Raw genomic sequence first — 26945 nt, 5'->3', positions numbered from 1 at the left:
AAGCGCGTCGGACGCGGCGGCCAGAGGCGAGCCGCGACCCGCCGCCGGCGCGGACCGAGTCGAGGCCTGAGGCGGGGAGGACCACGCGACGCCCTGCCTTTACCTTTCCCCCGTTCAAGCCGAGCCACGGCCGGCCGGACGAGCCCGAGTTTGGCGCCAGGATCGGTAAGCGGAAGCGGTACACGGGCTGACGCGGCGCCAGCGGACGGCCACCAGTGCGCCATGGCGCCTGGCGCCCGACAGCCCGGCTGGCCGCCTTAAACAGCCGGCGACGCGTCCGGCACCCACGCATGATGCGTGCCCGGTGGGCCGCGCTCAGTCCCCCTCCCTGCCCCCGCTCTCCGAACCGTTACTGGTGGGCAGACGCACGCGAGCGAATAGCCTGGGGAGCCTGACGCGGAACCAGGCTCGGTGTCTCCGAGAGTAGCCAGCGGGTTGTAGCCGGCACCACGGGGTGTAGAGTATTGTGGACCCACGGCCGGCTGGGAGCAGACATCGGGCTCATTCGCAAGCTGGCGTCCGTACCGCACCACGTACCACAGGTGGTTGGTTCACCGGGCCCGTGCGCGGTGAGCAGATGTTGAACGTCGGTCCGCTGCTGTTTAATGGTACAAGCAAGAAAAGACGCGCGAGCAAGTGATGCCATCTGTCCCCGTGAGCGAGCGTAAGCTTAATTCGATGCCAAATGGGTGCGAGAAATGCTGTGCTTTCATCCGTCAGTGTGTGTAGTCATTAGCGCTGTGTAGAGCATGGCCGAATAAACTGTTCAGAAATGAGAAATGTATTTCTCGGATGGTTCAATCCATCGGGGGAGTCGTTAAAGCGACAGACCCAAAACTGCGGCGCGTGGCGCAGTGGGTCTCGCCGTCGCCCTGACGCTGGTAGGTAAAAACCTCAGTCACAGCACACTTTGTACAGGATCAGTCTACGCTCTGGCCCGGCCGCCGACGGCACCTCAAAGGGCGGCCGAAGAGGCGGTCCCGGAGCTCTCAGCAGGCGCCACGTCCTCTTGTGAGGACTGGACCTCCTCCTCACAGGCTGAAGAGTTGCCTCCGCCCTTTGACGGCTGGACCGGCTGCCCTTCTTCCCCAGCGGGAGACTGGATGGTCGGCTCGGTCTCGGCGGGCCGGCGGGGAAGCTCGACCTCGCCACTTGACGGCTGGTCCGGCGGCCGCTCCTCGACGTTTGAGGTCGGGGGTGGTGCCGTGTTCCCGCCGTTTGAGGAGGGGGTCGACGCCGAGCCCCCGCCGCTTGAGGACGGTGCTAACGCTGTGTTCCCGCCGTTTGAGGAAGGGGTCAGCGCTGCGTCCACGCCGTTTGAGGAAGGGGTGGACGCTGCGTCTCCGCCGTTTGAGGACGGTGCTGAATCCGCGTCCCCGCCGTTTGAGGAAGGGGTGGACGCCGCGTCCCTGCCGTTTGAGGACGGTGCTGACGTCGCGTCCCCGCCGTTAGAGGAAGGGGTTGACGCCGCATCCCCGCCACTTGAGGACGAAGCCGGCGCCGTGTCCCCGTGGCTCGAGGACGCCGCCTGCGCCGCGTCGCCGCCGCCGGCCAGATCGGACGACGAGACGGCGGCGTCGTCCACCGCGGAGTCGACGGCGGACTGTGAGCACAATTCCTCCGGCAGCGGCCGCCCTGCCGTCACAAACAAACCACACGGCTGAGTCTGGGGGCCGCAGGCCACGGCCACCACACCGACAGCGCACATCGCAGACTGCGCGCATGCATACTGACGCGAGGGCCACAGACACAATACGGCTTACACGTACATCGCAGGGACACTGAGAATGATCATGACATCACATGACACCAACACCGCACACACTGAGAACCCTCATCACATGACGCCCACACCGCACACACTGAGAATACACATCACATGGCGCCCACACCACACACACTGAGAACCCTCATCACATGACGGCCACACCACACACACTGAGAACCCTCATCACATGACGCCCACACCGCACACACTGAGAACCCTCATCACATGACGGCCACACCGCACACACTGAGAATCCCCATCACATGACGCCCACACCGCATACACTGAGAACCCTCATCACATGACGCCCACACCGCACACACTGAGAACCCTCATCACGTGATGCCCACACCGCACACACTGAGAACCCTCATCACATGACGCCCACACCGCACACACTGAGAATCCCCATCACATGATGCCCACACCGCACACACTGAGAACCCTCATAACATGACGGCCACACCGCACACGCTGAGAACCCTCATCACATGACGCCCACACCGCACACGCTGAGAATCCCCATCACATGTCGCCCACACCGCACACACTGAGAACCCTCATCACATGACGGCCACACCGCACACACTGAGAACCCTCATCACATGACGCCCACACCGCACACACTGAGAACCCTCATCACATGACGCCCACACCGCAAACCCTGAGAACCCTCATCACATGACGCCCACACCGCACACACTGAGAACCCTCATCACATGACGGCCACACCGCACACACTGAGAATCCACATTACATGACGCCCACACCGCATACACTGAGAACCCTCATCACATGACGCCCACACCGCACACGCTGAGAACCCTCATCACGTGATGCCCACACCGCACACACTGAGAACCCTCATCACATGACGCCCCACACCGCACACACGGAGAACCCTCATCACATGATGCCCACACCGCACACACTGAGAACCTTCATCACATGACGGCCACACCGCACACGCTGAGAACCGTCACCACATGACGCCCACACCGCATACACTGAGAACCCTCATCACATGACGCCCACACCGCACACACTGCGAACCCTCATCACATGACGGCCACACCGCACACACTGAGAATCCCCATCACATGACGCCCACACCGCAAACACTGAGAACCCTCATCACATGACGCCCACACCGCAAACACTGATAATCCCCCATCACATGACGCCCACACCGCAAACACTGAAAACCCTCATCACATGACGCCCACACCGCAAACACTGAGATCCCTCATCACATGACGCCCACACCGCAAACACTGAGAACCCTCATCACATGACGCCCACACCGCACACACTGAGAACCCTCATCACATGACGCCCACAACGCAAACACTGAGAATCCCCATCACATGACGCCGACACCGCACACACTGAGAATCCCCATCACATGATGCCCACACCGCAAACACTGAGAACCCTCATCACATGACGCCCACACCGCAAACACTGAGAATCCCAATCACATGACGCCCACACCGCAAACACTGAGAACCCTCATCACATGACGCCCACACCGCATACACTGAGAACCCTCATCACATGACGCCCACACCGCAAACAATGAGAATCCCCATCGCATGACGCCCACACCGCATACACTGAGAACCCTCATCACATGACGCCCCACACCGCACACACTGAGAATCCCCATCACATGACGCCCACACCGCACACACTGAGAATCCCCATCACATGACGCCCACACCGCACACACTGAGAATCCCCATCACATGACGCCCACACCGCAAACACTGAGAACCCTCATCACGTGACGGCCACACCGCACACACTGAGAATCCCCATCACATGACGCCCACACCGCAAACACTGAGAACCCTCATCACATGACGCCCACACCGCAAACACTGAGAATCCCCATCACATGACGCCCACACCGCACACACTGAGAACCCTCATCACATGATGCCCACACCGCACACACTGAGAACCCCCATCGCATGACGCCCACACCGCACACACTGAGAACCCCCATCGCATGACGCCCACACCGCACAAACTGAGAACGGGCGGCAGCCTCACTGTTATCACCACTAAATCACAACCGCAGGGGACGGGCGGATATTTCAACAACAGACACGGCAGACCGGGGATTTCATGTGAATATGGTGTAACAATGCACTGGATGATGTCTACGAGAAGGTCCTCTTAATAGCTTACGTGGAAAGTTGTAGCATTTATCTGACTTACTTAGTGATTGAGGTCGGGGGAAAAATCGAGGAACAAAATGCTTTAGTGGCCGCACTTTCGCCTTTCTGCACTCGCGGGAGAATATCAGAGCTCCTTTTAAAACAACTTTCGCTCCTTCCCAGAGGAATTACGTCGGAAAACATATGACACCCAACTGCCTCCAAGCTGCACACATCACACACAGCCCATACACCGCTGAGCCACCGCACACGCCGCCACCCCAGCGCGGCAGTCTACTGACCTGAGGCGGCCGCCCGGCCCTCCAGGGCGAGGCAGAGCCGCTGCAGCGTGTCGAGGCGGCGCCGCTGCGATGCCAGCTCGGCGTCGCTGGCCTGCTTCTGCTGGGCCAGCTGCAGCAGCTGCTGGCTGTTGACGGCGCACCGCTGTCGCCAGCTGGCGCTCTCCTTCTCCAGTCGACGCGTGGTCTTCTTCATCTGCGGCGGCGGCGCGCGGCCGTGAGGGACGGACCAGCGACGGCGACGGACCCGCGCAGGACTGGCGTCACGCGGATAGTCCGTCCCAGGGGCTCAGCTGGTGAGAGCGCCTGCCTTCTGATCCCTTCCTCCCTCCCTCCCCCACTATCCACGGCGGGGTGGGTTACACCTATGCATCCATTCCATGGGCTTGGAACAATTTTTAATGGCGACCGGTTGTTCTGGTGATGGGGAGCAGGGAGGTGTGGGACTGACTTACGGGGTACACCGGAGTGTAGGCCTAACTGGTGACGGGGAGCACGGAAGTACGGGACCGACTGACGGGATACACCGGGGTATAGGCCTGACTGGTGGCGGGGAGCAGGGAGGTACGGGACCGACTGACGGGGTACACCGGGGTGTAGGCCTAACTTGTGACGGGGAGCAGGGAGGTAGGGGACCAACTGACGGGGTACACCAGGGCGTAGGCCCACTTTTGACGGGGAGCAGGGAAGTACGGGACCGACTGACGGGATAAACCGGGGTGTAGGACACACTCGTGGCCAGGGAGGCAAAGAAGAAGCGCTGGCTTAGTTGTGGTGCCTGGATGAAGACGCGCCACGTGGTACTGACCTTGGCCAGGCAACTTAAAATCTGAAGCGGGCCGGGCGAGTCTGCAGAAACTACGGAGGGAACACGGCGCCGGTCCACCGAATGTCCGACCGATTAACGGAGGATCGGTGTGGACTGCTCGGACAGACCGTCTCACAGCCTCCTACCCGCATTATCCTGGGTCGGTAAACAGTAACCCAGATAGATGCACAGGGATGCCCACTGCTTCGAAACAGGAGCGGCAATCCCTCGCCGCCTATAGCGGCAATCCCTCGCCGCCTATAGCGGCAATCCCTCGCCGCCTATAGCGGCAATCCCTCGCGGAGTATATAGCTGGGCGGATATAGCAGTGAGCGAGAGCATATCCTAATGCATTGCCCACAGTCCCACCTTGTCGATGTCGGTCTTGTACGTATCGAAGGCCGTGTTGGACTGGGCCAGCGCAGCCTGGACGTCGTCGAAGCGCTGGGCGCAGGCGTCCAGCTGCGCCTTTAGCTGGGCCTCGGTGGCCTCCAACTGCTTGCAGCGGGCCTGGCACGTGGTCGCGGCCTGGGGGCAGCCACGTCAAGGTCACACCGACCCACGTCCGACGCACGTCACTAGTCAACCGAGGCCCACGTCCGACGCATGCCCCCGAGCAACCGAGGTCCACGTACGACGCACGACACTGGCAAACCGAGGCCCACGTACGACGCACGTCACTGGTCAACCGAGGCCCACGTGTGACGCACGACACTGGTCAACCGAGGCCAACATACGACGCATGTGCCTGAGCAACCGAGCCCACGTCCGACATACGTCCCTGGTCAACTGAGGCCCACGTCCGGTAGGCAAATACGTCGTTAGGCAAGAACGATTGGGCAGCTTGTCAGCGATGGAGCCATACTGTTCACACATAGTCATCGCACCTGTTAAAAACAAGAACAATCGCAAGAAATCACAGTTTCGAGCGAGTTCTGGATTACTTCGCTACCTTTGCACTTCATTTACTATAAGTTACATTTAATCTTGCTCGTTAGTTTAGTATGTTAGTTTAATTTTTAGTTTAGCACATAGTTTCTTTTGCACCATGACAAAAAACGAAGATTAGGATCCACGGATGAGATGGAATACAGTGAATACCTGTTGTAGCTTACGCCTCTCTTCTGCGAACTTTTCTCGTTGCTTTCTCATTTCTGCCTGCACTTTGGCAACCTGGGCGTCTGACAACTGAGTCTTCAGTTCCTTTTGCCTGACCATTTCTGCAACCATCTGCGAACCAGTCAGTACATGTTGAGGATACCATGCGATGTAAAGCTTACCACCAACTACCACGGTGATTCCACACTTGAAAAACAGGAATACCACAAGGTGGCTTACGCCTGAAAACCTGACAAAAGGACAAAATTGGGGGGAAATCAGCAACTCCTAAGATCAGTCGTCGTTTTACGGCCAAAATTGTCACAGGCCAAACGCTGCACTAATCCAGCACAAATAAATACGTAAGAAAACACCCATTGGTCGTTGTTTCGATGTGAGGCCTTGACAGACAAAGCCTTCACAAGCCACACGCATCCCGCCTTCTCCCGTAAACGGCACGGCGCGTCCAGTCGTACCGCGTTCTTCTGCTCGTACTGCTGGCAGAGCTTCGCCAGCTTGCCGGAGATGCTGGCGTTCTCGTCGGTGAGCTTGGCGTTCTTCTCGCTGCTGTCGGCGATCAGGCTCGATATGTCGTTCAGCGTCGTCTGGAACTGGGCGGCTACGGCGCGGCGCCTCTCGCTCTCCTCGCGCACCTTGGCCTGGCTCTCCTCCTGTCGGCAGCGGCGGCGGGCGTCAGCGCCACCCACCGCCAGCAGCGGTGGCGGGGGGGGGGGGGGACTCCGCGCGGGGAGCAGCCGGAGGCCGAGGTGGCAGACGTTGCTGCACCGGCGGAACCGCTGCCAGCCACGAAAATTGTACCGACCATCATGCCCTAACCCACATTGCAAGGACTTCCAAGAATCATGTTATGGGATTTACAGCCAAGATATGCAACATGTGAAAACAAAGGACAGGGTATCAGTTCGGTTCTGGCGTGGCTGCACAAGCATACCTTGATGGCGCGGTTCTGCGTCTGCAGCTCCCGGCAGAGTGCCTCCAGCTGGCTGCGCGTGAGCAGCACGCGCGCCTGCTCCACCTCCAGGCCGGACGTCTCGCGCAGCAGCTGGTCCAACCGGTGCTTCAGCTTGCGGACCGACGACTGCGACACGGCACAGCGCGGTCAGGCGGGCCACCAAGCCGCAGCACACTTGATAGGTAAATACGTGTGCATGGATTGACTGATGAAGTGCTGACATTACGCGGCGCACGCAAAATCGGACAAAGTCGTTCGGTCGCGGCAACGCAGTGTTTTTATGAGTGCACACTTGCCACTGCTCCCCTATCTAGCCAACATGTACTTTCCTCCGTCATCATCTAGCCATTTAAGCATGCGAGCAGGATGTCACTATCAGTCCGCAAGCCTCCGGTTCGGCCGTAAGCCTGATGACGACTGTGAAACAGCGGAGGACAGTGTGGTCAGCCCGCCCGCGCCCGCCCGCCTCCTACCTGCAGCCGCTTGTTGTCCTCCACCTGCTCAGCATGGCCCCGGCAAACATCCACCAGGCGCTGCTGAGAGACGGCCGGGCCGCCCGCGGCCAGTAGCGCCGGCTCGGGGCCACCCGCCGCCGCCAGCGCCGGCTCAGGACCGCCTGCCGCCACCAGCGCCGGCTCCGGGCCGCCGACCGCCGCCGCCGGCTCGTCTGCCGCCGCCTGCCGAGACGTCGCCGCCAGACCATGGTCAGAGTAAGGTGCACACACAGATAATGTCAAGGTGATTTAGTCAAATATGAAGCTTCCCAGTGTAATCAGCATTTAGTGATGGGAAAGCATGTCACATTCACATATCACAAAGTTGTACAGGATGATACCAAACAGAACATCGTGGCAGCTTGTTTCATGACATGGTCATAGCAATTTAGATAATGACCACCAAGAAAATCTCACAGCAATAATACAATCTAACCTTTTCAGTGTTCACACCTTGACCAACATCTCCACAGGAAGACATTGCAGGCAGGTGATGGGACAGACCTGCAAAATCGCAAGATTAGACAGACAATTTGCAGCCCTATATACCTGAGTCTTATGTGCATTGCATCAGTTTAAAAGTTTTCCAGCAATGGAGCTGCATGCTATTTGTTCTAACATTTAGTTTACATGGATTTCTGGGACCAGCACCCATGCTGAGCAGTGCCTGCTGTGCCAGCCCTGTTCCCATTTCACAATCCCTAGCTGATATAACATTTGGTTCCATACTGATAAAACAACTTCAGCACACATCATGGCATCAAGCTCAGAGCACGAACAAGCACTGAGTACGTACAATATAGCTACTCTGTAATTAAAGAGCAGCATAGGTACATCAACCTTACCAGACCTGCATCACCAGTTACCAGCCAAATAGGCATAATCATAACCAAATTTTGAGACCTTCATCTCAGAATTCTTGGTCACAGATATTTAAATCTTAATCCCCTTAGTAGGCAGTGCAGATTTGAGGCACTTTGCACCAAACAATACTTAGAACCTCCTCTTAAGGAAACAAGCCCACATACACTCCATATAAGTTTGAAATGTGAGGGTTAGAAGCATCCTGCTCTCCCATCTTGTCACATCCAGACAGATCTATCATCAAAAATATGTGTCCATATCTGGCCAATACACAACTGCCTGACTCTCCAACATCATGCTATCATATCATGTTTGGAGACTACTTTTGCAGCTCTAACCACCCAAAACAATGTTTTCTTTAAATCACTTTCTGCACAGACACAATTATGGCATGTCTTTTGCTTCAGGGTGCCCCCTTCTTCCCACCAAAATATAAATATGTCTTCACACATGGAATCTTATCAGGTCAATGATCATGTAGGAAGCTTACAACATGCAATATTTGTGTTAAATGGGTGACAAAAGTATTATAATGTAATGATGCATTTGAAATGTGATATTCCTATTTAAATATTTGCACAAACACCACTGTCTTCTCAGTGTCATTTAAACTGCAAGGCATTGCATTATTGCAAGCATGGCACACACCCATACACAAAAATTGCGCAAATCAAAATGACAGTACACCGTACAATCGTGAACCAAATCTGCAACGAAATTGCGTAACAAAGAAAATAAAAAAGACGGGAAATGTAATCATGACATCAAAAACTACATAACTTACTTAAAATAATCAAACACGGACCAAACGCGCGGTGCAGCGTCTCTTCTCGTAAATCGTAAAACAAGAATACGCAAACCCGGCTAATCTGCGGCAGAGTTATGGATAAGTGGTCTACAAGTCCAATGACATCTACATGACGTTATTCACGATTGTACCCAAAATTTTTCTATCTTTTCAACTAACATAATTAAAAATCACTAAAATCTGTCAAATAAATGATACACCTACTGCTTTTATTGTGTAATAAGTAACAGGCTTTGTCTTACGTCATCAAACCTTACCTGGTTTAAACATTACAGATATGGCGCTCAAGCTACATCTGATTGGTAGTGTAATGTTAGCATCGTCAACAGCAGTGGATAGGCGACTATTGTGTTCTTGGACTGCAGCTGTATCTCTGCAGGTATCTATTGTCGTGGCTTTATCCTGCAGCTCATTTGAGAACCGAGATGGAGGACCAAGACCAAATAAACAATGCTGCTCTTAAAGAAGCGTTGGAAAGTGGTATCGATTTGCGTCAGTACTCTACACAAGTTGAGCAAAAACTCAGGCAGGTACGTAAGCAGCCGCAAAGGTATGTATTGGCCAATATAATTGAACATTCATCCTACATGGTGCTGTTGTAGGCAGGGGGCTTATATGTAGCATTTTCTCTCTGATCCACCAACAACAGTGCTTGTAAATGGGCTTTCCATGGGCTTGGCCATTTCCACATGAACTGGAATGAAATCATGTTCACTGCCTGTGACCATGGTGTTCAAATAAAATAATATTGAACAGATATTCATCATGATAAGCTAGCATAATAGCTGTATGATGTGCAGCTGTAAAATCCCTGTGTATCTCAGTTAAGGTCAGGAGCTAATCTGCTCTTGGTACCAAGGTTAACTTCTCCCAAAATGTCTGAAAGCTAAGGTGTATTATTTGGGCATGAGCATACATAGCCAGCTGTGCAGATTGATCCATACCTCTGTGATCTAACTGGCAAATATAGGACTTGTTTTCTTATCAACTTTTGCTGTTTTTCTTTTGCTATGGCACTGGATCACTGAAGTCTGGGTGGGAGGCTGATTGGCATTGTGTGCCTCTTTACAGTTAGCAAAGTCTGTGGTGCTGATGTTTATTGGAAAGGAGAGGTAAAAAATAGTCAAAGTGGTCTGGTTGCAAAGATACCATATTTTGATACAGCTGGGTGCCCCAAGCTACTTAAACTTAGAATGCTCTTGCCTCTTAAACACACATCTGGCTTGCAGGCTTCTTATTAATGGCCATCATATGAGTTTAAATATTTTTTATGAGTCCTTTGAAAAATGTTATTTGCCTCATACTTACCATTTTTGCTTTGTGTAAAATGCTCCCACATTCCTCCTTAAACCAATGCTTCCACATTCCTCCTTGAACTCTGTTGTACCCTGAAGGCTGCTGTGCCAGTAGGATTTTGATCAGGAGGAGTGAGCATTTACTGGGACTAAAATTGTATTTCTGAAGTTTCAACATCTTTCACACCTTCTCCACCTTTCACATTAAGCATTTGCCAGTTCCATGCTGCATATACCAGGACAAATATTCAGGAGCAGGTTGGTAACCCTGCATGTAATCTCTGTCCTTACCAAAATCATTGCAACAGAATTGTTTTAGTGTGACTCCCTTATCTTGCTTGCACATGATGAAGCAGTCAAGTCGGGTCAACTGAGGCCATGCTGTTTCTGGCTGTCTTAGCTGCATATATTTTCATATGCCTCAGAATATAGGTGGTTCAGCTTGAAGCATGACCCCAGCTAGTTCAAAGGGATAGAAGTAAGGTAATTTAAGGTGTTATCACATGATGTGCCATGACCTTGGCTCTTCCCAATCTGGCTGTGCAACCATGATATTGGTACACCGCAGTGGTAACAGATGACTGGGGATAGCTGACACCATCTCAGGGAAAAAGGAACATTAGTCATGCAGTGTTGCATCAAGTGAAAGGGAAAAACATTCAGTCCCAGACCCTGATCCAACTTCAAGATCTGCTGCTGCTTGTGTGATACAAAAGTTCTACATAAAATGATGTTGGGTGATGTTCAATACTTATCCTGGCTGACAGTGGTTTTGAGTGATGCTGATGCATGCCACATGCCAGTTTATGATTGCATGATGGGATGAAATAATGTGACCTCAACCTCTAGGTTCAACCTCATGTGACATTTACCTCACAGACCCCCACAAGATAGTATGAGGTGCACAGTGCCAAGATGGTACTGGGAGCCCCGACTTTCGATGGTTTAACGGTGAAGGCGTATAAGAGAAATATATAGGATTGACATAATGTGATGTAGATCAAGAATTTCCAAGGTAAACTCGGGTGACACAGATATTATCATGGACTGCGCAGCAATAAGTGAGATCGGAATGTTACGAAGACTTCGGAAACCGGCCGGAGGGGCCGCACCACATCTCTGCCCGGAGAGAAATTGTTCAGTAAATATAAATATGGAACAGGAAGCTTGTTCGAACCCACAATCAGGCAAGTTATTAATTTTCGTTAACTTGCTTTTCAGGTGGAGAATGCATCAATCCAGGACTACATTAAAGAGAGCAGAAATATCACCGAGCTGCACGGCCAAATAACTGCGTGTGACCAGATCCTGGAGGTAAGAGTCCATGCCTCCATTTCGCAGCCATCCGTGAAACTTACATCTCTTTACAGCCTCGAGCGCGCTGAGAACCTTTTGGTTGACGTTGAAACATACTTATGGATGCATGTAATTTCGTAAGTCACGAGGGTCATAACCTCTACCACAGGTTTTTGTTCGGGTGGACGCAGTTTTCTGAAGTGGAAAAATTACCAGTTATGTTTGTTACGGATAACAACACCCAACCCGGGTATCTCAGTATAGAAATTAGTTGCATTTCAGGGACGCCATACTTAATGTACGATCTATTTTCGTGATATCGAACTCACAGTATCGTGAGCCATCGCGCACGCAGGATGTTTCGCGATGTTGCGAGTGCCAGATTAGTGAGTGCACGTCGACGTCCGTATCTTTGTACTGGCAGGCCCACCGACCCGGGACTGCTGACCTCTGGCCGCTGAATTCTGGCCGCTGATCCCTGACCGCTGATCTCTGGCCGCTGACTACTGATCTATGACTGCTAACCTCTGATCTCTGACCGCCGACCTGTGACCGCTGAATTCTGACCTCTGACCGCTGACTGCTGACCTATGACTTCCGACTTATGACTGCTGACCCTTGGTCTCTCACCAGTAACTGCTAACCTCTGACCACGGACTGCTGGCTCCTGACCTTTGTCCGCTAACCTCTGACCGCTGACCTTTGACGGCTGCTTCTGACCGCTAACCTCTGACCGCTGACCCTGCGTCGGCAGCGGATGGAGGACATGCTGCAGACGTTCCAGTCGGACCTGGGCAGCATCAGCAGCGAGATCGTGCACCTGCAGCAGCAGTCGGTGGACATGAACCTGCGCCTCAAGAACCGACAGGCGGTGCGCGGCCAGCTGAGCCAGTTCGTGGACGACATGACGGTCCCGGAGACCATGATCAGGTGAGCAGCGCGTGCTCTGACCCCGGCCCGACCCGGCTGGGTCTGGCTGGCCGCTGTTGGGGCGCCAGGTCTGGTCTGGTCAGACCCCGGGTCTGCCGCGATCACCTGGCCTGATAGGCCCTGGATCTCAGTTTTTTTCGTATTCAGGCGTTTATCAATTTTAGACATGCAAAAAAAACAGGTAATCAAAAATTTGTGCCCTCTAAGATCATGCTTTCCTATCGACGATGGGCAGTAAAGGACTAAAAAGTAATTGTCATACCAACAACAAATCTAGCAGAATGCTTGTTTGGTTTGAAACTGAAGCAATGTCAAATATGAGCGGCAATCGATGTCTATTTCTCTGGTGCGTTATTTTACCTTTGGTGGGATCAACTTTAACTCCTGTAACTGCTTTAACTCCTGTGAGTTTGATCCTGCATGTGGTGTTCATAATCAAGGAGCGTCTGGTCATGGCGTGCGTGTGTGTACTGCGGCGTGTGACGGGCTGTCACGTCTCAGGCACATCATGGAGACGCCGGTGACGGAGCGGGAGTTCCTCGAGCAGCTGTTCACCCTCGACCAGAAGCTGAGCTTCGTCAAGGAGCAGAGCTTCAGAGGTCCGGCCCCTTGCCTCACCGCGCGAGCTGCCCCACATGGGGCCGAATGGCCTTAGGTTTGCGATAGTGCCACGGGGTTGCAATGACCGGGTGGGTAGCGCCTCGGATTTACACGTGGGGAGCGGGTTAAAATTCCGGTTGTGCTACGGTTGTGGAACGCTAATACGGGCAATGCACTATGTCGCTGACATTCCAATAATATTATATGAATAATGTGTCGCTGACGTTCGATAAAAGGGCCGTGACATCGTGCGTCGCGTTTCCTTTTTCTGTTAAAAAACGGGCAGATTTTGTCTCGTGCAGTTGATGCCGCAAGCGGGTCATTCGTAGCTGACCAGGTTTAATTTTCGGGCAACTGGGTCGATTTCGATATCCCAACAAGCGCAATAAGATACAGTTTTGAAGCCCTTTGTACGAATCTTGCTGGGGTGTGCTGCCCACAAAGTCTGAGCAGATGTGCTGATCCTGTGGAAAACAATCTGTTCCAGAGGCCAAGTCATGCCATGACGTTAACGACGTGTTAGAGAAGCTAAAGGTCAAGTCCATCTCCAAAATCCGGGAGTACCTGCTTCAGAAAATCTACCAGTTTCGAAAACCGATGACGAATTTCCAGGTCCCTCAGAACGCCATGCTGAAATACAAGTGAGGAAAACCCGTACCTTCTTCAAACGTACGGCGCTCTTACCTAGGTGGCCAGTGGTTCACGTTATCTTGCTAAGTACCAATGCAACGGGGAGGCTTGAGAACGCCTGTCAAATCTGAAACGAATCTGGTGCCTAGTGCGTCATATCTACCCTGTTGGTTGTGTTCACGGCTGTGCACATGCCCCGGCGGTCAGGTTTTTCTACAAGTTCTTGGTGGCCAACGAGCGGGAGGTGGCCCGTGAGATCCGGGACGACTACATCGAGACCATGAGCAAGGTGTACTTCAGCTACTTCAAGTCGTACTCGGCGCGCCTGATGAAGCTCCAGGTACTGATTCTCATCCGAGACTTTCTTTTTTGGAGCACGTGACTTGTGCTCTGTGACTTGGTAAGCGCCACTGCGTGCGCCGGGAAGATGACCCGGGACCGAAACGGCAGCGGGCTAGATGTCATAGAGTCACGTGTTCTCAAAAGGATCCAATGATCGGCATGATGGAGAGAGGTTATTACTTACGTCGTTGTTTTGTCCGCTGTCCGTGCGGCCGGCTGAGAAACTGAAAGCTGGCAATTTCCCTTGCGGTATTCACTTCGTTGCGTGACGTATTCACTTGGTTTCGTGTTTCGTAATGTGATCGAGTCAGCAAACATCGTTTCGATAACAGGCAGGAACGTGGAGGTTATCTTTGCACCCCGTAGAAAAGGCCGTTTGGACGCAAAGTAAATCATCATATGTTTCGGTATTGTGTCAATGCGCCATGATCGCAACTCGCTTGGGAGTGGTCCATTTGACAGTTTGCTTCCTTAGCGTACACAAACTTCAGTGAATTTTCCCGCGTGTTTGTCATTGCCTGTCCAGTAAGTTTTGCGATTGGTGTGACCTTCATTTGGTTATGTCAGCGCCATTGGCCCCATTTTTCATTATCCTGTACTAGTTAAATCCATACGCTATTCCCTTCGCTCCGCAGCCTGTCCCTGTCGGCTGCGTAAACGTTCCACAGTATGCGTGTAAAGCCACCACACAAGTGTTGTGGATTGAGGGCCTTGACCGAGTCTATTTTCGGCCCTTTGCTTCCTGAGGTCCTCAGCGCCTGGCTGCGTTGCTATGTACCGTTCTCTTCGTGAGCCATGCATCGCCGCCGCTGACCCCCTCCCCGTCGGCCAGTTCGAGGAGGGCCCGACCAAGGACGACCTGCTGGCGGCCGACGAGGCGGCCGCTCGCTCCCTGTTCGCCAGGCCGGCACTCAAGCACCGCGCCACGGTGTTCTCGCTGGGCGCGCGCGGCGACGTGCTGACCAGCCTGGAGGCGGCCGTGATCGTGCCGCACGCGGCCCACAAGGCCGACACCCGCTACCCGTTCGAGAGCCTGTTCCGGAGCGTGCAGTACGCGCTGGTGGACAACGCCTGTCGCGAGTACCTGTTCCTGGCCGAGTTCTTCATGGTGCACGGGAGTGCCGCGCAGGACCTGTTCGCCTCGGTCATGGGCAAGACGCTGCACAATCTGGCGGTCAGTGGAGTGGGCAGAGGGAGGGGGTGGGGACGTGCGTTTATGGAGACCGCTGAGTTGAACGGCAGTGCACTGTGGTCGGGACCGTGATGAGATGGACGCGAGTGAGAGCGAGCAGCGGAGTAGACTAAGTTCTCTAAATGTGATGAATCGTGCGGGGTGATAGAGCTCGGGTACTTTGTGATAACACACGTTTTCTGTCACTGAAGGGCGTATTCCGGCAGCTGTACCTCCTCTGTCCTGCCGCGCGGTCCCCCAGCGGTGGCACGAGAAGCTGTTAGCGGGCTCCTCACTGGACAAGAAAGACGGCTGAGTCCACTCCGCGTCACCCAACTTCGCACCGCGCGTGCCACTGCCGACAGAAATCCGTGGACGTGCTGGTGGTGGACTGCTACGACAGCATCGGACTGTTCCTCTGCATCCACCTTATCCATCGGTACCAGCTCATGTGCCACAAGCGGGCCGTGCCGGCGCTGGACAAGTACTGGGACATGCTGCTCAACTTGCTCTGGCCGAAGTAAGTTCAGTCGTGCGTGCACCCGTGCGCCGCGGGTCTCTGGCTGGGGCATGTGGCGTGCCTTACGTCGGTGAGCCACGCGAGCGAAGAGACATTCCTGTGGTGTTCTGGGGACGTCGGTGTTCGGCTCCGGAAAGGACCTGGATTCGAATCATTCACCATAAGGGGTCTCCACTTATTGATGAATGCTTGTACGCGCTGTGTACCAAGTGCGCAGAGGAAGTGATAACCCACATGGTGTGGGTGGAATGGGTCGTCTTCATGCCGGGCTATTTCCGACGGCGGCCGTTCCATGAGCAGGGTATACAGCTGGCCCGCCGCCGCGCCGTTTGCTGACTCTGGCGCCCGCCCGCGTGTCCTCCGCGGAGACGCATGCTCAGGAGCGTGTCGTCTGCTGTCGGCAGGTTCTGTCACATCATGGAGCTCAACATCGCCAGCGTCCGCCAGTGCGACCCCTCCAAGCTGGGCGCCATCGACGTCCGGCCGCACTACGTGAGTGGCGCCGGCGCCGGAGCAGGGCGCGCCGCCTGACACGGCGTCCTGACTGGCCGCACCGGACGGACGCTCGCCGCGAGCTCCAGCCGCTGGGTCTGTGGTGACGGCCGAGCTGCGCCAATACTGGCAGTGCCTGCTTTGCCGGGCTGGGTCGCAAGTAGCGATTCCTGCCATCACGTGATACGATTTGTTTGTCAGATTTGTGACTTGATTTGTGACGGTCAAAAACGTGCAGGCCGTTCACTACGGGCACATGTGCTCCGCTTCAGCCAGCAGAGCCGTGCCGTTTCTGATCGATCACAGGCACGTTGCTTGCTGGGGCTGGCGGTCCGCTGGGGCTAGCCTAGTACGCTACCCGTCTGCCGCCCGTCTGACGTCCCCGCTCCTCCCTCGGCTGTTCGCAGATCACGCGGCGCTACGCCGAGTTCTCGGCCGCGCTGGTCGGCATCAACGAGTCGTTCCCGTCGGAGCGCGTGAACCGGCTGCTGGCGCAGCTGCAGGCCGAGCTGGAGAACTTCATCCTGCGCCTGGCCGCCGAGTTCAGCCGTCGCAAGGAGCAGCTCATCTTCCTCATCAACAACTACGACATGATGCTGGGTGTCATCATGGTGTGTGCGTGTCTGCTGCCGCCACCGCCGGCCTGGTGCCTCCGCGCCGACGGTGACGTGTTGGGCCAAAACTCGCGGTAGCCATCGTTTGGCTCAGCACGGTCTGCTGACATCGTAGTGCTTAAAACTTAAAGGTGGAAGCTGTATTGTGTAGTAATTTTAATCAATGCCGCGTGATTATTCGATTGCGGTTTGTGAGTTGAGCCCCAGCTTCTGAGAATCCTTAGCAAGTAGCCCTCATGACGACACGTCTGCGTTGCCAGCCCTCCAGGAGGGTCCGGGACGGGTCCGCGGCAGGACCTGCCGCGGACCCGTCACGTGACAGCCGAAAGGAAGGGTGTGTGTGTCTGGGCACCAGTGTGGTCCTCACGCCAGTCGCCCGCCGTCAGGAGCGGACCAAGGACAACAGTAAGGAGTCCGAGAGCTTCCGTGACCTGCTGGCCGTGCGCACGGCCGAGTACGTGGAGGAGATCCTGGCGCCGCACTTCGGTGGTCTGATGCAGCTGGTGCGCGACGCCGAGGCCATGGTGGAGCGGGCCGACATGGACGCGCTGCGAGCTGAGGAGCGTGAGTGCCGGGGCTGGGGAGGGATGACAAGGACGTGAGTGTCGTCCGGGGTCAGGGCTGGGGAGGGACGACAGGGGCGTGAGTGTCGTCCGGCGTCAGGGCTGGGGAGGGATGACAGGGACGTGGATGTCGTCCGGGGTCAGGGCTGGCGAGGGGTGACAGGTCGTGAGTGCTGGGGCTGGTGAGGTGTGACAGGGGCGTGAGTGCTGGGGCTGGCGAGGGGTGGCAGGGGCCAGGGGCGCGAGTCGTCCGGGGTCAGGGCTATTAAGGGTGACATGGGTGTGAGTGGCGTTCGGAGGTGGGGCTGGGGAGGGATGGCAGGGACGTGAGTGTCGTCCTGCGTTAGAGCTGGGGAGGGGTGCAGGGGCGTGGGTGTCGTCCTGCGTTAGAGCTGGGGAGGGGTGCAGGGGCGTGGGTGTCATCTGGGTCAGGGCTGGGGAGGGATGGAGGGGCGTGAGTGTGGCGTTGACTATGTTTGGTTCGGAGAGAGATTACATTGGGACGTCGGTTTAAAAGAGGGAGGGATGTCGATAAAGAAGTGCACCCATGCCGGATAGTCGAACATTTTGGCTAACAGGAAACCATTGGACGAATTGTGTAGTGTCCGAGTTATTCGCGAGGTCCGTGAGCACCGTTCCGTTTGCGATGCTTCAGGACGGATCACCACCCTGGTGCGCTCGTTCGCTGCGAATTGGAAGAAATCTCTGGAAGATATCAACAACGAGATCATGCGGTCCTTCACCAACTTCAGGAACGGAACCAACATTCTGCAAGATGCGTTGAAGCAGCTGATCCTCTACTACAACCGCTTCCAGAAGATCCTGGGGCTGCAGGCTTTGAAGAACCTACCAGCCCGGGGAGAAGCCATCAACATCCACCACATCATGGTGGAAGTCAAGAAATACAAACCAAACTATTAAGTGTGATATAAACATTGTGCAAAGCCCGCAGCGGCCCAAGTGTAGCGACTGTGGATGGCATGGCTATTGACACTACGCAAGGCAAGGGTGGAGCGTCTTGGAACATTCCTTGTGATGGCAAGACGCAATTGTGCACGCTATTTATTTATCAGGACTGTTACGTCAAATCTGCGTCGATCAGGTGTGGTGGTATCGTGTACCGGCCAGACACACCAATTTAAAAAGCGTGTTATATCTTGGTTGCGGAGCTGAGTCCTTGTGGATTCCCCTACCTTGGGTACTTCTAGTGATCATTTGTTTGTTTTTGTATGTGTGTTTAAAAAAGTGCTGCAATGTGGCAAGCATATTATTGCGATGGACTGCGGCCACCGACTGGAGGCCGCTACAAGTGGGGTCGATATTGCTGGTGCACTGGTAAAATGCAAGTCACGCTACACTCCTGCCAGATAAGTCCAAACAGATCCCCCTGCCCCTTGCCACTTTCCGTGGTTTAGTCACCTTGTTCTTGTGTCGGAGTGCGACTCGCTGTCGATTGCACACCCAACATGCCAAACAATTTAAAAGTGAGACTATAGCCGTTCCCTGATCGACACCTCCAGCTGGTAACTGGACCATCTCCCGCGGCTGGTCCGTGGTGCGGTCGGACGGTACGCAGTCGCTGTCCCTGCCGAGCCGTTCACGCGTCCTAAACGTAATGCGCGGCGAAGTCAAGGCACGCTGCACATTTCATTTCAGTTTTCGACAGCACCAAAACCACGCCGTCATCGCCTCACGGGAGGGGTCACGTGGCGCCGTCCCACGGCCTAGCTTCAGTGCACGTGGGATGATCCGAGAGCATCGGATGGTGCACTGACGCTAATTTTGGAAATCGTCACGGCTCATGAAGCGTCACTGCCGTGACGGCAGTGACGTTACGGCCACACATACCCCTTGCGCTGCCTTCGGCGCGCATCCGCGCGCCAAGCATTTTATGCATGCGCTCACGCGGGCCAACTGGGCGTCCGTTCGTCAGCTGCAGTCTGATGTGGTCCCGACCTTGAACATCTAGTGTCGCAGACTGCTGGTATTCATTGTATACACTTGTATAAGTGCGCGGCGCACTTTAACACCAGGACTCGGACTTCTGGACGCCGACTCGGACTCAGGTCTTGGATGCATAACTTTGTTTGGTCGCATCAGTGTAAAAACGCTCTGAGGTTACGCGAGGCGCGGCCAAGATGTATTTCTGGACCATTGGAAACCGACGTACTAAAAACCTACGAAAAACGAGTGTTCTTATTTTCTGAGCTCGCTGACCCCCCCCCCCCCCCACCCAACACCGTTAAATGAACAAACTGTGTATGGAGCTTCGTAACATAAATGTTCGAGAGGCGCACTATAAAAATTGACAGCACATTACGAAAAAAGATTGGTATTTTAAGCACTAGTAACATCCTCAGTGTTCCTGTGCGATAGGTGGAACCGTCTCGTGCAATCTCTTCTGGTAACATAAACTCCGACGAACGCAATCAAGCCCTGCGCCGCGTCCCGAGTCCAACAGCCAGTCCCGAGTCACCAGCCCAACACCGCTCTGCGCACGGACCCCGGTCCGGGCGTCAGACACCAGCCGCGCCGCGCACCGCGCGCCTGCTGACGCTGAGTGAGCGCCACGGCAAAGCCCGGGGCACCCACCACCGACGCTGCACCAGCCCAACCCTGAGGTACTTCGGCCCGAAGCCGTTTCACATTCCCGATGCAGCAGCTGCCAGTGTCGCAGAACGTAGGGCTGACGTCCGTCAACAACACTGGCCCGCAAAATATGATAAAGCAACCTCCACCTGAGAATCGACGCTCTGTACACAACGCAAACTCTTCGTGCTTGCGTAGTACCTGTCGTGCTGCCCTGAGCTGTAGGCCCGGTCATCCTCGACCGGGCCGGATCCAGTGATGTTCGGCACACGTCCAGGGCGGAAAGCTGGGCACTAGAGAGTGTCGCTGTGCCCCGCGCCTGGCGCGCGACCGCCGGAGGCCAAACTCCTCCCGGTCGGCCGCTTGGCGCCCCTGGGGACGGGACAGCGGTGAATCTTACGGTGAACAGCCCAGTATGCGCTGACGGCCACGATAATGAGCAGAGGTAGGGTGGTAAATGGCGCATGGTGGTAAACACACGACGGTAATCACAGCACCAGTGCAGTCAAGTCCCTCCACCCCTCCCCCAGGTACAAACGAACTGTTAAAAGTGTTTCTCCTTCCGATTTGGTGCGATTTTCCGCGCTGATACCCGTTGTTTTGGACAAGATAATAAGACAGAATCATAACATTACCTGACAAAACCAAGATCGTAGACGGACCCAGTTACGCGCTAGCACAGTCATGATACAAACGATACAACAAATTTCAGCAGAACCACGCATAGTTTCTTCGCAACAGACCAGTCAGCACCACCAGCCACTGAGCTTAGCTCGTTACTCACGAGCTACACGCCGCTGGGCTGTTTGGACTTGGCACGGCCAGCTTTGGTCATCTGAGTGCCGCGTCCTGAGGAAGGAAAGACCGGAGTCGGCTGACCGACTGAACCGAAGCACGGCAGCGCTACGTCACAGACGCCGGAGGCATTGAACTTTCACACCCACATCAGCAATTTTTGCAGCTACACATGCGGCATTCGGTTATGACACCAGAGGTTCCCTAAATCAACGGCCTGCCATACCCCCCAAGCGGCACCACTTCGCTGCCGCTTCGCCATAGCTGCAAACCCCAGATAAAACATCAGGCTGGGCGGCATCAGCGCAATGGGGTGTTGCATCCCATGATGCAGTGTGAGTGCAGACTATGGCGACGCTCGCACTGTTCGTAACGTCACACTCGTGCGAGGCGACTCGTCGAACGTGCACCGGCCCGCCTCACCTCGCCCCCTGCCGATGGTCACCTGGCGCAGCGCCGCGACCACAGGCTCCACCGCGGCTGAGGCCGGCGGCGCCGCCTCGGCCTCCTTCTGGCCTGCGGGCGGGGCAGGGCACGGGCTTTACGCCGCCGGCACCGCAGCTACAGCCCGGCCAGCCAGCAGCCAACGGCTGGGGGCGGCGCGCGACACGGAGAACCGGAGACGAGCGGGAGAACAACATTTCAACGAAGAGCGGTTATGCTGCGTCGGACGAAATGCTCCAATTCTCACTAGTTCGAACATCACTGGTCACGACTCTCGCGTTCTTGATACGACTGTTGTTTTCTTTCTTTACCTTTACAGGATTTTCGCCATCTGCACGCCTCGGTGGTCACTTAACTGTTGCCGGGCAAACTGGCAGTAGTCGGCGCGCCTAAAGTCCCAATTAACATCCAAACAGCACGGAGAATCAGAGACGAGCACGGAGAGCCGACGACAAGCATGTACAACCCGAGATAAGCACGCAACGCATAGCCTCGCTTTCGCGGTCCGGGCGCAGTCAGCGTGATAACGTTACCCAGCTGAGCCGTCCCAGTGACCCGCCATTGACCGGAACAGAGCACCTCAGAGCCGAACCGAGCTCCAATGCGACTCCCGTCTCTCCCGCCCGGCAGCCAGACGGGAGGCGACGGGCCACCTGACAGCGGCGCAGCACGGGCCGCCGGTCAGCGGCTCACCCCTGTCCAGCTGATGGCGCGGCGTCAGCGCCGAGCCCGTAGACGCCGCTGCTGAAGACGCCGCTGCTGAAGACGCCCCCGCCTCGGCCGCCGCTGTCTTGTCGCGCTGTATGGCACGCAGACGAGCCACTGCCTCGCTGCGAAACTGGCGACGCTCAGACTTGCTCATCGGTCCCTGTGGGAACCTGCAGCGGCATGACGACACGCTCAGCGAGGCCGGGCGGCCACGGAGCGGCGCACCAGCAACGGGCGTTCAGGGGAGGTCGCGGGCCGCGTGGTGGCGCTAGTGTGCTCAGACCGCGACCAGACACGGCCGGTTGTGGCAGTCATGTGATCTGCCGTGGCTGCTGCGTGTGGAGCATTTTTTCAAAGCGAGGTCAGCATGCACCAGCCCAGCTCTAAACTGCGAGCGGGTGATTCAAAACAATCCGCTGCTTGGATGGTCCTGGTATGTTGTGCTGGTGATTGCTGCAAGCGCCAGTGTCGACGACCCGCGGTTTTGCTACTTGCACATAAAAACCATGCGCACACTGACGTCACGTCCCTCATGACAGCGAAGTCACGCGGTTTTGTGAAGTGCAGTTCATTCCGCCGTAAAACCTCCGTAATGAGTGGCATAAATATAAACCCGCGAAAGAAAACCAAAATGGCATGTCCTTCCAATAAAACATGTAACGGAACCAAGTCCACTGGCCATCTGCAAAAATCACAATGTAATGTTATGTTAATATATTACATAACAATTGTATTTATATATCAATATGTTGTATTATAATGTTAATCCAACAAAAATTGCCCGGATTAAGGTCGAGATTATTCAATACCAAGCTACCCAGAGGCGATTCAATGCGGGCCACGATTTACGTGATTTTCCAGCTATCTTCGCGCACTGGGGCTGCGTGTCGAGCTGCGTGAGTGCGTGGGCGGCGGTCAGTGGGCGGCCGGCGGCCAGAGGTCACACCTGAAGATATCTCTGTTGGCGGTGGCCAGCTGCGGGTCGTAGGAGCCACGCCGCGGCGTGTCACCACAGTCGTCCCAGCTCTCGTCCGGCCCAGAAAAGCGCAGGCCCGGCGCCGTCTCCACCGGCTCCGCCCGCCGCACGGCTCGCACTGCGGTACGCCCAAGCGTTCACTCGCACCCGCTACCCGCCCCCACAGAGTGGGCTTCGGGCTCTCAGGGGAGCAAGGATCAATCGCATCATCAGCCTAGGTGTAGCACGCTGCTGTGGGTTTAACACACGACTTCAGCTACTCCGTCCAACCGCGGCATTGCTCTAACGCCCGGGTCAAACATCAGGCCCTACTCGGATTGCCAAGCTTCAGCGGGCTCTGCTCTCCATATTTGCAGGCCATCTGGGCTCAAGGCGCGTCGCGTGCCAAGGCTCTTTTGTTCGCTTAAAACGAGCCGCCATATTTGTGCGCCTTTTTGTCCCACCCATCTTTGAATACAGCCGTGGCCCACCAAAGCAGCTTACTCTCTTCCAGTGCGTGCCTGACATATCGGTCCACCCTGTCCTTGTCCGGGCAGTGCTCCAGGTGATGCCAGAACTTGGCAACGTCGACGATGTGTTTCCCGTTGAACGGGCAGAATTTGACGTCACGACCGGCCATCTGCTGAAATATCGCCCAGCGGTCATCCGTTGACCTTGGCGAATACGCTCGGTTCTTTGAGGCATCCAGTCTTGTATTCCGTGGGATCGCATATGCTGCCTCGCAGTTGTACACCGCGTTCAGATCATTGTGCTTCTTGCTTCGTTATTTTTTGCGCGTGAGGCTACAAATCGCGCTCTACTTTTGCAACTGGCTGGAAACCCGACTTTAACAGTCAAATCTGACAGAACCATTACTAACAGCCGGCAAACAAATATTCACATCAGTCCGTATGTGCGGCAGGTGAAACTTAATAACGAGCATTTAACGCATCGGACAGCGGTATTAACAAAGAGGCACAGGCCTTCCAAAGACGGGACATCGAAATCAAGTACGCTTGAAATTTACAACCATGCAGAAATTTGAACGGGCGCAGAATAATAATCGCAAAAATTAAAGAAATATCCACAAAAGCATTCCTCCGATGGCAATATCTATTTACATCCAGCGGATGTAGAATGATTCAGAACGCATTCAAACGATCGGGAAGGCGATACGACCATGTAGCAGCAGCAACAGATTAGAACATCAATGCACGTCAAGGTTAGGTCGCGGTACGAAACCCGAGAATGTTGGCGTCAAAACTCACCTTGGCGCACCTTATGGTGTGCAGCTCGTATTTTAGCCCCGAAACTCGATGGGATTTGTTAATGGGGCACGTGAACATTTCTTTCGGGATATGAAACATTGTATCCTTGTCCCGGCGGTTTGCGTCACGATTTCGCCACCATTCCCTGCATTTCAAAATTGCCATTTGTCACGTTCGGTAAGGCGGGATCATACTAGTCACGGTCACTCGACTGCCTTCAAGCACATCACATAATACATGCCATGCAACAGAAAACATATTTTATGCAAGGTTCTGGACAACGCAATGTTACGCTCAGCTTTGGTTGTAAAGCGTGCTAAAATTCATGAAAATGATCTGCGATTCCGTAGCCGGACGCCGTGGACCTCTTTCAAGGACGAGCGACAAGCCCATCATTTGCTTCTCATCACTGGCTTATATCGAGGCCAACGGCGCTTCTTCCTCGGGACGCTGCGCAAGCACAGCGTAATCGGAAAGAAGGGCGTTTTCGCCCGACATCAGTACGTAGCCAGGGGGCGGGGCTGCAATTGCGTAACTCAGCTGATTATGGAGAGTTCCTGGCTACTGTCCATGTTGCGCGCCGTATCGTCCTCGTCTGGTTTGTTAACATGCGCACGGCATTTCGGCCAGTTAATTCTCCGAACGTCGTCAGGTGGCCTGGAGTCCTGAGATGGACCGGATGGTGTCTGGCTCTCGGCCATGCACGCGTCACAGCCCTTGTGTTAATTACAACCCACACAGAACTGATCATAATACAAATGGCAGGGGCTTTACGTGTCACCGAGTGCCAGGGACACTTCGAGAAGGACGCCTTTATTCGGGTGGTATGTGGTATACGGTGATGGCGTGCCACAGGCCCGAATCCAACACTAACAGGTCCAGAGTCGAGTGCGCTACCGCTACCGCCACCATACCGACCTGGTGAGCAGGTCCAGGCGAGATGCTCTACACACGCCAGCTTCGTCGGACCGAGCCCGACCCCTGGCGGATGAAAGCTCTTAAGCGTCAACACGGATTAAGCGCACGCAAGGTCCCGCGACGGTGGGAAGAACTGGCCAGTGAGAGAACCGGCAGGGTCAGAGGGCCGGTAGGGTCAGAGTGCCAGAAGTGTTGGAAGACTGGTAAGGTCAGAAGACTGATTGGGCCAGAAGGCCAGGGTGGGTCAGAGGACTGGTAAGGTCCTCTAGAGGACTGGTAGGATCAAATGACCAGCAGGGTCGAAGGACTGGTAGCGTCAAAGGACCGGTAAGGTCAGAGGACTGGTTGATTCATAGGACTGTTAAGGTCAGAGGACAGGCAGGGTTGAAAGACCAGTAAGATCAGAGGACCAGTAGGGTCAGAGGACCATTAGGTCACAGGAACAGTGGGCTCAGAGGACTGGTAGGGTCCTTTGCGCCCCTTCGGAATCTGGCGCCCAGAGGCGACACAGGTGCTCCTGATGCAGCGGGGGAGCCAATAGCACACCGAACTTACAGCCCATCTGACTGCAGCCCAGATCCGTGCTTTCAAATAGCCATCGCGCAGCCAGCTGAAGGACGACCTGGATCGTTCCGACATACCCAGCAGCAGTGTGTAGTCTGGCGTTTGTGGCCAACTGACAGGGGCATTCGCCGAATCAGCGGCTGCTGCCGACCAGCTGCCAGTGAGCTCATCCATGCAGGAGCTCCAGGCGTCTTCCATGACACCCGCTGGAGTGAGGGCAAAACCTGTCCCACCCACCCTGTTCCTGGCAGTGTACAAAATTGTATTTTCTTTATGGCAGGTGATTACGTCCTTGCCTAAACCAAAGCATTTGAACCAGGCATGGCAAAGCCATGTTGCATAGGCGGTACCCATGCCCCAGCTGTTAGTCGGTCCGGCCGTCCCAGGTAACCGCCTCCCCTCCCTTCCCAGCCTTACTTGCAGGCCTATTCTCATAAGTGCAAGAGCACTTCAGCTGGGATGCAGCATCATATACAGAAACAAGTGAAAAAATGTAACCACCACATCAGCAGGCAGGAAAAGGACTGTCCATGCCAAATGCTAAATTCTAAAGGACTGTCTGTGGCATGATTGTCACTGCACCACAATGGTTACATCAGGGTTGACTATGCATTGTATGAACAATCCTAAGCAAAGAAAACACTCTCAGTAGCCCAATGTTACCACCTTTATCATAGCAACGGCAATGCTTTGACAATCAATGCACAGCAATGTTACAAATCTATTAATTATTGCATGGCACCACGCTTCCAGTTACAAACAATTAAGACAATGTTACATATTTATTAATTTTGACATGACACCCCACTTCCAGTCACAAATAATAAGGATGGTGACTACTGTACACATCACATGATATAAATGTCAGGACTACAGCACTGCGCGCAACGACAAAGTATTGACAAAATCATCGACAGCAAAGCAGCAGCAGCAGCACAGCATATCGTGCTTTGATATTAATAATCTGCCATAAA

The 26945-nt window shown here is 54.8% G+C and overlaps 3 protein-coding genes and 1 long non-coding RNA gene across 4 annotated transcripts; 1 reads left to right on the top strand and 3 right to left on the bottom strand.

The window, feature by feature from the left end:
• Positions 1-5385: 5385 nt before the first annotated feature.
• LOC119100349 (alpha-taxilin) lies at positions 5386-8070 on the bottom strand. The gene is made up of 5 exons (XM_037223451.1): positions 8059-8070; positions 7585-7647; positions 7091-7237; positions 6615-6809; positions 5386-5568 (listed from the first exon to the last, which is right to left on the bottom strand). Exons 1-5 carry the CDS (start codon positions 8068-8070, stop codon positions 5386-5388), a joined length of 600 nt encoding a protein of 199 aa, XP_037079346.1.
• A 1542-nt stretch (positions 8071-9612) lies between these two features.
• On the top strand, positions 9613-18988 carry LOC119101711 (vacuolar protein sorting-associated protein 52 homolog). Its single transcript, XM_037225126.1, has 12 exons — positions 9613-9807; positions 11794-11886; positions 12623-12798; positions 13300-13397; positions 13886-14039; positions 14236-14368; positions 15203-15544; positions 15907-16061; positions 16466-16553; positions 16961-17164; positions 17554-17731; positions 18386-18988. Exons 1-12 carry the CDS (start codon positions 9703-9705, stop codon positions 18649-18651), a joined length of 1992 nt encoding a protein of 663 aa, XP_037081021.1. The 5' UTR covers positions 9613-9702; the 3' UTR covers positions 18652-18988.
• A 978-nt stretch (positions 18989-19966) lies between these two features.
• On the bottom strand, positions 19967-21630 carry LOC119101693 (uncharacterized). The gene is made up of 3 exons (XR_005094599.1): positions 21538-21630; positions 21104-21168; positions 19967-20691 (listed from the first exon to the last, which is right to left on the bottom strand). It is a non-coding gene; the product is annotated as an uncharacterized LOC119101693 (long non-coding RNA).
• A 694-nt stretch (positions 21631-22324) lies between these two features.
• LOC119101457 (gametocyte-specific factor 1 homolog) lies at positions 22325-26641 on the bottom strand (the record flags this gene model as incomplete). The annotated part of the gene is made up of 5 exons (XM_037224798.1): positions 26049-26641; positions 24490-24634; positions 23726-23864; positions 23213-23360; positions 22325-22436 (listed from the first exon to the last, which is right to left on the bottom strand). Coding segments are annotated over exons 2-5 (498 nt in total), but the record flags the coding sequence as incomplete, so codon positions are not given.
• Positions 26642-26945: the final 304 nt, after the last annotated feature.

The sequence above is a fragment of the Pollicipes pollicipes genome, unplaced genomic scaffold, assembly GCF_011947565.3.
Source record: "Pollicipes pollicipes isolate AB1234 unplaced genomic scaffold, Ppol_2.1 Scaffold_4881;HRSCAF=5763_pilon_pilon_pilon, whole genome shotgun sequence".
NCBI classification, from domain to species: Eukaryota; Metazoa; Arthropoda; class Thecostraca; order Pollicipedomorpha; family Pollicipedidae; genus Pollicipes; species Pollicipes pollicipes.
This window is presented reverse-complemented; position numbering and strand designations above follow the sequence as displayed.